General features: G+C 48.4%; 1 protein-coding gene across 1 annotated transcript in view; it reads left to right on the top strand.

Moving 5' to 3' along the window:
- The window catches only part of Tekt5 (tektin 5), a 38,399-nt gene that overhangs the window by 22,412 nt on the left and 3,209 nt on the right, over positions 1–12,778 (top strand). The window contains exon 6 of the mRNA XM_021185005.3: positions 12,575–12,729. Coding sequence (XP_021040664.1) covers positions 12,575–12,729 — 155 coding nt within the window. The remainder of the gene's footprint in view (positions 1–12,574; positions 12,730–12,778) is intronic.

The raw sequence follows: 12,778 nt of genomic DNA, 5'->3' as shown, positions 1-12,778 counted from the left end.
ACGTCTGGGCAAGCAGCTAGCTCTCTCCTTCCCTCTCCTTCCCACTTTCCCACTTGGAAAGTGAAGCGACCAAGTCAGGCTTTCCTGGTACACAGACCTAGGCAGATTTGTGCAGGGATGTGAAATGCCCCTGTGGGGTTTGGCCTCCAGGTAACCTATTGCAGTCCTTAGATTCAAATATCACTTCCCTCTTGCTGTGGTCAGAGGTGTGGCATCAGGAGGCTGGCACCAAGGTGAGCCAGACATGCCAGAAGCCCAGCCTCAATCAGGCTGTTTCTCTGCTGGCTGTGAACTGTATGTAGTCAGGAGACACAGAGCAGACAGGAGACAAGTGTGACCATCACTGAGGGGAGTGGTGTGTGATGGCCAGGGAAATGATAAATGATTTTTTTTTTTTCCTTTTTGAGATACATTGTATAGCCTAAGCTGCCAAGAACTTGCAATATAGCCCAGGCTGGCCTCAAACTATCATCTTCCTGCCTTAGATCCCCAAATGCTAGACTTTGGGGATGCACCACAGGCAGGCTTGTGTGATTCTTTTCTTTTTCCTTTATTTAGTTTTGAGAATTTCAGTATAAGCACTGTATTTACATCACTCTGCCCCGTCCCTCAGGTGATTGTTTCCTACAGCCATAGTCAGCCCTGACTGCTGAGTCACACCTTCTCCAGCCTTGCTGTGGTCCCACACCCAGCTGCATGCCCTCACCTGCACTTGGATGTCTTTTTTTTTTTTTTCTATGTGCATGTTTGTGTGGTGTGTGCAGTGTGTGTGTGTGTGTGTGTGTGTGTGTATGTGTGTGTGTGTGTAAGCCAGACGCCAGCGTCAGGTATCTTCCTCCATCACTCTCTGCCTTACATTTTGAGATAAGACCTCTAACCAAGCCTGGAGCTCACCTATCCAGCTCTGCTGGGTAACGAGCAAGCTCTAGGGCTTGTCTCTCATTTCCTATAACCAGAACTACAGACCTTTAGTGGGTGCTGGGATCCGAACTCAGGTCCTCATGCTCGTGGGTGAGCACTTTATCTGCTGAGCCACCCCAGGCCTGGACATGGATTTCTAAGAGGCCTCTTCTTAACAGGCTGAACCCCCATCTCCAGGACTTTCGCCCTATTGCTTATTCCACTGAGAGCCTCAAAGCCTTGAGTAGGTAACTACAGCAGAGAGGAAGTGCTGAGCTGTGTTAGAGTCTTCAGACACCTGAGGGAGGTTTCTGAATGTAGCTTAGTTGGCTGAATGCCTGCCCACCATGCATGACATTCGGGGTTCACTCACCAGTGCTGTATAAACTAGGCAAAGGGGTACCTGCCTGCAATTCTGGCACTCAGGAGATAGAGACAGAGGGTCAGAGCTTTGAGGTCTCCCTCAGTTTTATAGTGGCTTTGAAGCAGCCTGGTATGTAAAACCTTATAAAAAAAAGAAAGAAAGAAAGAAAGAAAGAAAGAAAGAAAGAAAGAAAGAAAGAAAGGAAGAGAAAGAAAGAAAAAAGAAGGTGGAAGAGAGGAAGGAAAGAGGGAGAACAGGAAGGGGGAGGAGTGTAGGAAGGGGAGAAGGGATGGGGAAAGTTACTTGTCATGGAAAGAGTTTAACCAGACTACAGAAGGCTGTGAGTCTTAAACCTTACAAGGCTTTCTTTTCTGCTGAAGTCCTTGGCATTTTGACTTTCAAATGGCTGTTAGCATCATCAAAACTACCTCTTTGCTTGGGAACTGGGCAGGAAAATGAAGAGTCTGAGGGTTGACAGTCAGTGGGGAGCCAAGATCCCAGCTCTAGCTGCTGGCCTCTGTTTGACAGTGAGGTTTCTGTGGATGGGAAATGCTTTTGTGCCTCGCAAGCAGCTGGATCCCTTCCAGCACTGGGGTGAAGGACCAAGCTACTGACGACGGTTGGCTTCTCAATCAGGCCAAGTCCTGGATGCAGAGCTGCTGGCCTGGCCCTGCCTGGCCCTGTGCATACACTCAGTATTAGATGAAAGAGCCTTAGCTCTAAACATTGTAGAAATGGGTAGAGAGATGGCTCAGTGGTTCAGAGCGTGGGCTGCTCTTCCAGAGAGCTTGGGTTTAAGTCCCAGCACCCACATTGGTGGTTCACAAACACTTGTAATTCTTGTCTTACTGGATGTTCACACCATCTTCTGGCCCCGTCAGGAACTGCCTACATGTGGTGCATGCATTCAGGCAAAACACCTGTGCACACAAAGTTTAAAAAAAATTAAAAATGTAGAAAGGCAGAGGTGTGTGTGGACAAGCAGAGTGACTCCGTTTAGATCCAGCTGAAGGGCTTTGGAGATTAGTTCCTGTGAACTGCAGGATTCTGGTCCATAATGAGAGGATCAAGGAGATGGCTCTGTGGAGAAACACTTCCTGTGCAAGCATGGAGATCAGGACCACATGACAGCTTGGCAGGCATGCGGCCCACCTGCAACCCCAGCACTTGGGAAGCAGAGCCAGGAACTCCAAAGTAAGATGGCTGTGGACTGGCTATGAACCGGAGAACCTGGCTTCTGTGATGGACTCACCTTAATAAAAAGTGGAGAGCAATTAAGGAAGGCATCTAGCATCAACGTCAGGCCACCACTTGCATCTACACACCCACATGCCCCACACATACGTGAATGAGCACTCACACGTGTTAGCACACACCACATGTACAGATACATGCCAAGGAGGAGGAGGGACAGGAGGAGGAGGAAGAGAAGAGGACCATGATGATGAGAAGAAATAAACCATTGTAACAGCAATGTGAACTAGGAGACTCAGTAAGAGAAGACTCAGTAGGCAGGTGACAGGCAGGTGACATGGGCATGTGTCCTCTTAACTTTGTGTTGGAGGAGTGATGATGGTCAGATCCACCTCCAGGAGCCTCTGAGCTGGTGTCTTAGCTACTTTCCTACTGCTGTGAAGAGACATCATAGAAAAGGCAACCTATGAAAGAAAGCATTGAATTAGGGGCTCACTCACCGTTTCATGATCATTATGGCAGGGAGCTTGGCGGCAGGTAGGTGTGGCTCTGAAGCAGTAGCTAACAGCCTACATCCTGATCTACAAGTTGGAGGGGGGGTGCGTGGGCTTTGGAATCTCAAAGCTCACCCCAGGGGCACCTCCAACAGGCCACACCTACCCCTTCCTAAATAGTCTACCAACTGGAAACCAAACATTCAAATACAAGCCTATGGAGGCCACTGGCCTTCAAAACAACCACAGGCTGTCAGGTATGGCTGGCTATAATCCTCTTAAAAGTTCCCAGGGATGTAGCTCAGTTGGTAGAGTGCATGACTGGTGTGCACGACACCCTGGGTTTGGTCCCCAGTGCTACAGAAAACTCAGGCAAAGTGTGTGTGTGTGTGTGTGTGTGTATGTTGGGGTGGGGGGGGCATCGTCATCAATACCTGTAATCCTAGCACTTGAAAGGATCAGAAATTTAAGGCTATTCTCTGCTATGTTTAATGAGTTTGAGATCCGAGAGAGAGAGAGAGAGAGAGAGAGAGAGAGAGAGAGAGAGAGAGAGAGAGAGAGAGAGAGAGAGAGAGAGAGAAGATGAGATGGAGGAAGGAAGGAGAAAAGAAAAATGTGTTGAGGAAATGCCCTTGAAGCCTTCAGACAGTGGATTTCCAAGAATTTGCTCCGAAGCGGTATAAAGTGCCCGCACTCCATTTTGGTTTATTTTTACATTAATTTGTTGGAGGAGGCACCATAGTTCATTTGTGGAAGTCAGAGAAAAACTTGTGGGAATCCATACTCTCCTTCCACCATGCAGGTCCTCAGACTTGGCTGCAAGCACCTTTACCTGATAAACTATCCCCACCCCAAATCATTCCCAAAGTCTAGCAGGGGTTTCAGGACCCCTGCTGGAGGCTGTCTGTTAAAGTCTGTGCTCCTCAGGCGCTGTTGTGCTCAGGGCTTGCTTGGCGTCTGCATATCTGAACAATCATTTACAACCCAAATTTACTCCAAAGTTTGGAGACTTTTTGTCTTGTTGTGACTGCTGAGGGCATCCTGCCCTATCATCTCCACCACTTCCCCCTGAGACAGGGTCTCTCTCTGTCTCTCTGGTTGTAGTACAGGGATGGCAGCCAGCAAGTCTCAGAAATCCTCCTGTCTCTGCTCCTCTCAGCATGGAGTCACAGGGGCACAGGACCACACCCAAATTTTCCTGTGGGCCTTGAGGATTGAGCTCAGGTCCCTGTCGGTATGCATCAAGTACTCCTACCCACGGACCCACTTTCCTCCCTCCTCCCTCAATGCCCACATTTAAGAGTTCGACAGGAGGACCCTAGCACAGGACCTTCCATGTCCTGGGTTCCTGGCAGAGTTCCTGAGCCCTTCTCTCTCCACGTTTTGCTCCTGGGCTTGGATGAAGTTAAAAAATATCTCACTATTGACCCCCCCCTCCCGCCCCAGTACTCCAGGCCAGGCATCTTGCCCCTTTCTGAAGCTGGAGAGTCTGTTTGGATCAAGGCAGGCATCTCCTTGGAAACCCCTGGGTTTGTGCAAATCAGAAAACAATAAATTTGCAAGGTTGCACAAAGCTGGAGGAGGTGACTGCCAGCTGGAGCTAAATCCACCCCTCTGTCCACATTAAACTTCAGTTCCTGGCCTTGGAGGCCTGTGCTGCTGTCATAAGACAAGATGCAGGCAGGCAGCTTTATGAGGCAGGCAGCTCAGCCACATCTCCCCCTCTCCCCAAAGTCATCTCCCTGGTCTGTGTTCCAGCTGGGAAGAGCAGCCCAATTTTCTACCCAGTAAAGTCCTTTTGTTTGGGGCTGTTGGGGGCTACTGCCTTCCACACTGTACAGTGCCAGTCAGTGTCCCAGTGCCAGGATAGAAGCTGGGACTTTGTGCTTGCTCTGCAAGCACTCTGTCTGCAGTTGAATCTCAGCCGATTGCTGACAGGAGACCTACTGGGGGGTGAGTGGGTTTTTTTTTTTTTTTCCTGCTGGGAACAGGGAGAAAGCAGAGACTCCTTAGCTTTGTCTCTGTGGCCAAGGTACAGATGGGGAAACTGAGGCTTGGAGAAGTTCAGGATTAGGTGGTGCCTGTTTAGGTACAGTTTGTCGACTCCAAGGCCTCTTTTCTAAAAGGTTCCTTTGGATTTTGCTGGGTAGGCAAACTGCAGTCCTGCTGATCCCAGCCCCACCCCGCTCCCTTCCCAGCTCCACCTGGCAGATGTCCTCTTACTCTTCCTGCCTCTGTCCTTACCATGATGCTGAGAGTCCTCCCGTTCCCAGTCATGTCCCTCTGCCTTGCAAACTTAACCAGAGACTGGCCTCAAACCACACATCAGCCCTGGTTGTTGTCCTTGAACATGCAGGAAAATCGCCTGAGAGCCTTGTTAGCAGAGCCAGAGAGCAGGGTTAGGCTGGGACAAGACCGTCTTTCTCTCCAGCAAGTTCTCAGACTTCAATGGCCTCTGGCTAACATTTTGAGTAGCGAGGTGCTAAAGCAATGGTTCTCAACCTGTGGGTCCTGACCTCTTTGCAAACCTCTATCTCCAAAAATATTTACATTAGGACTCATAACAGTAGCAAAATTATAGTTATGAAGTAGCAACAAAAATAATTTTATGGATGGGGGTCACCACAGCATGGGGGGCTGTATTAAAGGTCATAGCATTAGGTTGAAAACCCACAGTTTTAGAGCAGCTGTTCTCTGAGTCCCAGCAGCTTGAGGAGTAGCAGCTTCATAGCACTGAGGGGTCATGACTCGGTTTGTGAGGATGTGTAGTAAGTTACAAACTAATAGGCCTAGGGCAAAATTCTGGCCCCTACCTGGTTGTATAAAGTTTTATTAAAACACAGCCACACCCAACTCCACGTACTCTGGCAGCCTTCATACTACAAATGCCAAGTTGAGTCATCTGGAAGAGATCGACTTGAAGACTTACAAAGTGTAGCAGATATGGTGATGCATACAGTATACATTGGTACTTGGAAGACTGAGGCAAGAGGATCACCCTGAGTTCTAGGCCAGCCTAGGCTACAGAGGTGAGATGTTGTCTCAAAAAAGAAAGGCTGGAGAGATGGCTCAGTGGGTAAAAGCACTCTCTGGGTAAGCCCAACAAGCTGGGTTCAACTCTGAGGTCTCTGGATCCCAGAAGTCGTCTTCTCATCTCCCTGTTGATTTGTGCCATGGTTCACACCAGCGCTTCCCCAGTCCCCATAAATAAAATGTAAAAGGAAAGAGGGAGAATCAAAGAGAAGATACCCAGGAACACTGGAGGTTAGCTTGTCCCCAGGATGAAAATGACTTGAACTGGAGTTCCCAGAACACAGTGTTAGGATTCTTACAGACTGATGGCTGATTAGAGCTTTGTGATTGTAAAGTTGCAGACCCAGAGACAATTATCTTAGACTATCTTTAATCCCCTCTTGTCTGACCTAACATCCCTGTAGTCGGCAGGAAGAACTTTTGTAATGGTCCAGCCAAGCAACCCTCTAGCTTCTACGGTCCCTGCGGCCAAGGTGGTCACTAGGAAGTACCTGCAACCAGGAGATTTCCTACCCTGCTGTGACCTGCCAACCTGGTGTTTCCAGCAGTGAGTTGGCACTTGTGACTGTTTTATCCTGTGACTATGAAAAGTCACCTTTCCACCGTGCAACTTGAACTCATGGTTCCCAGTCCATGGTCCCTTGACATTTAGCTCAGAGTCAACCATATCTTAGTCCCCTATAAGCAAGCAGTGGGCTTGTGCCACCAGTGAAAATCCTCACTTGAGTCTGAAAGCAAGGAGCTGTGGGGAAGGCAGGCGTGAGCCTCAGAGCTCAGGAGAAAGAAGTCACTTCTTCTCTGTGCTTTGATGAAACTTGGACTTGGGCTGTGATGGATGAGATGAGGGCCACTCAAACAGGGCATACCTGCTGAGACCATCAATCTTGATGGAACTCTTTTTTTTTTTTTTTTTTTTTTCCTAGACAGGGTTTCTCTGTGTAGCCCTGGCTGTCCTGGAACTCACTTTGTAGAACAGGCTGGCCTTGAACTCAGAAATCCACCTGCCTCTGCCTCCCAAGTGTTGGGATTAAAGGCATGCACCACCACCACCCGGCTTGATGGAACTCCTGAGCATCCATCCACTCACAGACATATCCCATAACATCTTCACCAGCTCTGTGAACCATCCAGAGCTGCCGATGTAAGAGTTAGCCATCTCATTCAGTCCTCATAGCTACACCTTAGTAGGTTATTGTAATTCTGCCAGTCTAACAAATGAAAGAAAACACATCTGGCAATTAGGAAGGGCTCTGTAGATGTGGAGTACAGATTGCATTAGGCTCAGAGAGGCTGGGAAACTCACAAGGTCACAGCAAATAAGAACAGTAGCTGAGCTATGGAGCATGTGTGACTCCAATACTGGTCAGTTTTAGGGAGATGGAGTCATCTGTCCTCTGATGTGCAGCACCAGGGAGGCTTCAGACACACCCTGCCGAGGCTCCGTATTTTGAGTGGCAGGCACCCTGCCTTATGGGAATGCAGAGGAGTGAAAAAGGAATTCTCTCTCCCATGCCACCCTTTCATAACCACTCCCAGCCAGGGCAGGAAAAGCCTGGCAGCTGCCTGATCCAGTGTGCCAAGACTCCTCCCATGGGGTGACCCCCTGGGGACCAATCCCTAGAGGTTCCACCCAGTCTCTGGGATGAGCCAAACTGTGCCCTGGAGCCTGTTTCCCTAGCTTTGTGGGAACAGAAAGATGAACATTCCAGGGGAATCCCTCAGAGCCTGAGCCAAGATGCCAGGCAGCCATGTATGTGTGTGTGTGTGTGCCCTTGCTTGAGTGTGTAGTATAACAAGGCAGGAGGGTGTTAGTCTGGAGAGGAATCTGTTCTTTCCAGAGGGCATCCACTTCTGCTCTGGGTGGCTGAAAACTTGAGTAGGCCTTGCCACATCCGTGTCTCAAAGAAAGGGACTCACACATTGGCTAAAGTTCTGAAGCGTTGTTTAATGAGGTGCAACCAGAGCAGCGTAGGCATATTAGCCCCAGCCTGAGGAGGTGGATGAAGGGAGCCTGCTGGTATCTGAGAAGGAGTTCCTGAAGCAGAAGGGACAACTTCTGTAAAGGCCCTGTGTGTGATCAATGCCTGCTTGAGTTTTCTTCTTTGTTCTTGTTGAGAACAGCTTTCAGAGCTTAGTCCAATCAGGACCTGGACTTGTGAACCTCTGAAGTGCTGACTTGCTGATGTGCACCACCATACCCTACAACCTGCTGCATTTGATATAAACGTGGGAATAGCACAGCTCTGAGAACAGGTTGGGGTGGCTTCAAAGGAGGTAGAGTGTGTGTGGGTATGTGTACACATGTTACATACATTTAGTAAGAGCTTGGAACTTGAGGCTCTGCATTCTGCAGCATGTGCCCACTTGCCCAGGCTCTCCTCTCCGGAGGCCTCCTGGGTTCTCTGCTTCCTTCCTGGTTGCCTGGAGAGTCTGAGCCACAGGAGAAAGCACAACTCTGGGACTGGGGCTTGGGGCGGGGGGTGTCCAGTTTCAAAATTGTCTATACATTTCTCCCAGAAGCTGGAAGCCTGGGGTGGGGCCAATTCCCTTGTGGGAAGCACCTGTGGGTTCACATGCACAGATAGTAAACAAACTCTATCCTGCTTAGGACTCCTTGCTGGGACAGACAGCCTGGGCTTAGCTCCACATCTCCACCTGCAGCGAGGCAATTAACCCAGCCCCTTCCTGCTCAAGAGCCTCAGTTTACCTAGTAGGTCTGCACTTCTAAGTCAAACAGGGGTTTCTATGACCAAGTCACCAAGGATTCTGAGAAGTGTCCCATCCACAGAGTCAGAACCTCAGTGGAGCAGAGCCGAAGAATCTCTACAACTTTGACTTTTACTGTTTAGATAGTATTTCCCCTTTGAAGTGAAGATTCTTCTTAAAGGGAAACTTTCATTTACATGTATTTTATTTTGTGTGTATGTATGTGTGCATGGGATGGTGCATGGGTAGAGATCAGAGGACTCAGAGAGCTAGAGAAGTAGACACTGGTTTTGATTATTGCTCTGTGGCTCTTCATTTAATGTGCCATTACAACCATACATGCTATCTATTCGCTTGGATTAGCAATGATCTCACAGGGGATTGGGCCATTATCCTTTGTCATCTTTCTCTGTGTTGTGACACAAGCCTGATAGAAGCACTTTGCTCACCAGGAAGGCCGATCCAGGATGCTATCCTGCTCAGGGTGATGGCCCTGATAGCTCAGGAATGCCCAGGTCCTGGCCAGAGAACACTGTCAGGATCACGGTCCACAGTCTTTCAGAGACTGGGTCTCCCACTGGAGATTCTGGAGACACTCGGGCTTCCGGGAGTTATCTCAGTGGATCTTGTGGGGCTCTTAGTCTCCTTTGGATGGAGACAACCCTGGCTCTCAGTGATGGGCTAGATAAGAAGCTATGGGGAAGAAACATTTTGGCAGCAGAAACACCCACCTGGGCCTGGGCAGATGTGCCCTGGGTGTGAATCATCAGTAGGCCATAGCAGAAGGTTCTGGAAACCCCCAGTGTTCTGGAAAACCCACAGACAGGTCTGATCAAGATGTGCAGCGAGGAGGGGCAAGGGGGTATGATGGACTAAGCAGCCGAGGGCTCCAGCCTGGAGCCTGGGGAAGGACAGGAGGGGACAGGAGGAAAGCAATCCCACACACTCCTGTCCTCACCCCCTTTGTCCCTGTGTCACCATGGATGCAAATCCATCCAGCTCCATCCCCGCCTTATTTGTGTACACATGAAAAGGAGCCTCAGAGTCACACACACCCCCGCCACTTTACCACTCACCTGCACAGCTAACTACTACAGTGCACCTCAGATTATAAATAGAATCACCTCAATCTTCAATAATTTATTTAGTAGTGACAGTTTATGGGCCAGGTATCCCAGCTCTCTGAAGGCTGGGGCAAGAGGACTGTCTTGAGTTTGAGGGAAGCCTGGGCTATATATAGTGAGGTTCTCTTTAAAAGAATCAGTAAGGAAGACCTGCACAGCGTCATGCATATGCCTGCATCCAGCATCAAGAGGTGATGCAGGAGGTTCATGAACCAGAGGCTTACCTTGCTATATATTAAGACCTTGCTTTTAATAATATAGAGAAGAGGGAATCTCTGCAGCAAGTCTTAGTCCATGTACTGGGTGAGCTTCTTGAAGTTAGCAAATGAAAACACAGGACGGACACCCTATTACACCTGAACATCAGATTATGTCATTTTTGAGTTTCAGCATGTACTATACCATAACTGAGGCATGTCTTGGATTGTTTTGGCTGTTATAAATAGCATAGACTGGATACTTTACAAACAGTGGATTTTACTTAGGTACAATAGCACATGCTTGTATTCCCAGCGTTTTGAAGGCTAAAACTGGAGGACTATGTATGGGCTCCAGGCTAGCCCAGGGTACAGAGTAAGACTATTGAAAAACAAACAAACAAACAAACAAACAAACAAACAAAATCACACCCAAACAATGAAATTCAAGTTATTGAATTCTTGTTTCTTGCATGATGAAATGGTTCCCACATCATGACCTATTCAATTTCCAAATGTCCCACCTTCACCAGCCAGCATACCAAGAGAGGGTTTCCATGCACACACATACACACACACACACACACACACACACACACACACACCCCACACTATGGAGAGTGGTAGTGGCACTCAGTGACTCTGGACTTTGGATGTAGCCAGGCGTCCTGTGGTTTACTTGGCCACTCTTCTGATGAAGTTGGCTCCCCCTCTTGGTTCCCTCTGTCCCTCTAGTCTCCCCTGCCTGGGTGATGGGACACCCCCAGTGGTTACTAGCGATTTCTCTGGCTTTTATGCTCCTCACACATTAGACTGGCAGAACAGGAATAATAAACAGCCCTTTTATGAGTTGGGTCTAATTTCAACTTGGTGGCACACAAAGCCAACATCTATTTACAGTAAAACTGGATCAAGCAGGGTCAAACAATATCATGGTTGAGCCCTAGTGATGCCTTTTTTTTTCTTCAAGCATTCTTGGATCTTGGGCTATATGAAATTGAACTCTTTGTGGTGATGGATAATTGCAGAAGATTCTGGCAATCAAGCCATCATAGAGAGCATTACTTTTAGGCTTGGCAGGAATAGAACATGTGCGTTTTTGGTACTGGGTAATTCCAAAGTGAAGTGGGTATCAGCACAAAGAGCCTTCTCACAGGAGAGAACAGCTCAGACTCAGGCTGCTGCATGCCTGAGGGTGGAGATTCCAGGTACAACCGTCCACTCAACCCTGGGAAAGGCTAGGGATGGCCAGGGGCAAAGCCAGGTCCCTTCAGCAGTAATAATAGATCAGCCTAGTGTGCCTATACTTTACTGGCATACTTGTTATATTAGTTTTATTTGTGCATTAACTTTTGAGACAAGTTCTTATGTAGCCCAGGTTGGTCTCAAATCTACTTTGTAGTTAAGGATGTCCTTGGATTCGGATCTCCTGAGTGCTCGGGTTATAGGAGTGTGCTGTTACTGGGGATGGAAGCTGGGGCTTTGCACATTCTTTTCCAGTTCTTTTAGTTTTTATTATAAAAAATTTCAAACACATAAAAGTATAAAAAGACACATGATGACTTTCATGTCCCCAGGACAAATGTCAACTGGTCACTGACCTGTTCCTGTGTGACTTTTCTCTCATTTTCTCATTCATGCCAGGCAAGCACTCTGCCATTGAGCCACAGCGCAGTCTTTCACCTGCTCTGCTACTGAGGTATAACAGTCTGATAACAACAACAAAAAGTACATGCAACCCAATGAATTCTAAGGAGATTTTTTCCAGTGCCAGACCTCTGATGTGGGTCACTTCTCACCCCAGCAGGCTCCCTCCTGCCTCTGCTGGGATTCACATTTCCATAGAGTGAGACAATGGCAGCATTATATGGGGAACCTAGTTTTTATGACTAGATGTTAGATAACACTCTCCAACAGACACACAACCACACCCCCCCACACACACATACACATACAACCACATGCACACAGTCAAACACTCATACACACACACTCACACATTCACACACACACACTTTCACACACACACATACACTACACATACATTCACACATTCACACACAACCACATACACACCACACACACACTCACACTTAACCACACACAACCACCCACACACACTCACACACAACCACACACACAGAGACACACTCACACATAGACACACAGACAAAATCAAACACACACTCACACACCTTTTCTTCCTTCTTCTCTCCTTTCTTCCTTTCCTTTTTCCTTTTCTTCTCCTTTTCTTCCCCCTCCATCCCTCCTTTCCTTCTTTCTTCTCTTCCCGCTAAACAATGATCGTCTTCCTCCCGCAGAGTTTCAAAACCCAAAATTAGTCTTGATGCTGGCCCAGCCCTAGCAGTCAGTGTCATGGTGACAAGCAGGAATAGTATCAGTTTCCAAAAGTCACTCAAATCACACTCCCTGTCCCACAGGTGTTCAGGGTTGGGGAAAGGCTAGGCTAGAGGCCCCTGAGGTGACTTCAGTTCCCTGCCCTCCCACGAGGAGGAGGTGAGAAACTTCTGGCAGACTGTGATAGTCTTCTCATCCCCACAGATACTGCAGGAGATCTTCCAGGCAGAAAACACCATCATGTTGCTGGAGAGGGCCATTGTGGCCAAAGAATGCCCACTGAAGATGGCCCAGACCATGCTAGCATGCAGGACCCGACGGCCCAATGTGGAACTCTGCAGGGATGTGCCACAGTTCAGGTGAGTTGGGGTGAGAGGAGACGACTGGACTCCAGAAAGAGAAGGGTGG

Source organism: Mus caroli, unplaced genomic scaffold (assembly GCF_978045245.1).
Source record: "Mus caroli unplaced genomic scaffold, Mus_caroli_1 scaffold_17, whole genome shotgun sequence".
Classification (NCBI taxonomy): domain Eukaryota; kingdom Metazoa; phylum Chordata; class Mammalia; order Rodentia; family Muridae; genus Mus; species Mus caroli.
This window is presented reverse-complemented; position numbering and strand designations above follow the sequence as displayed.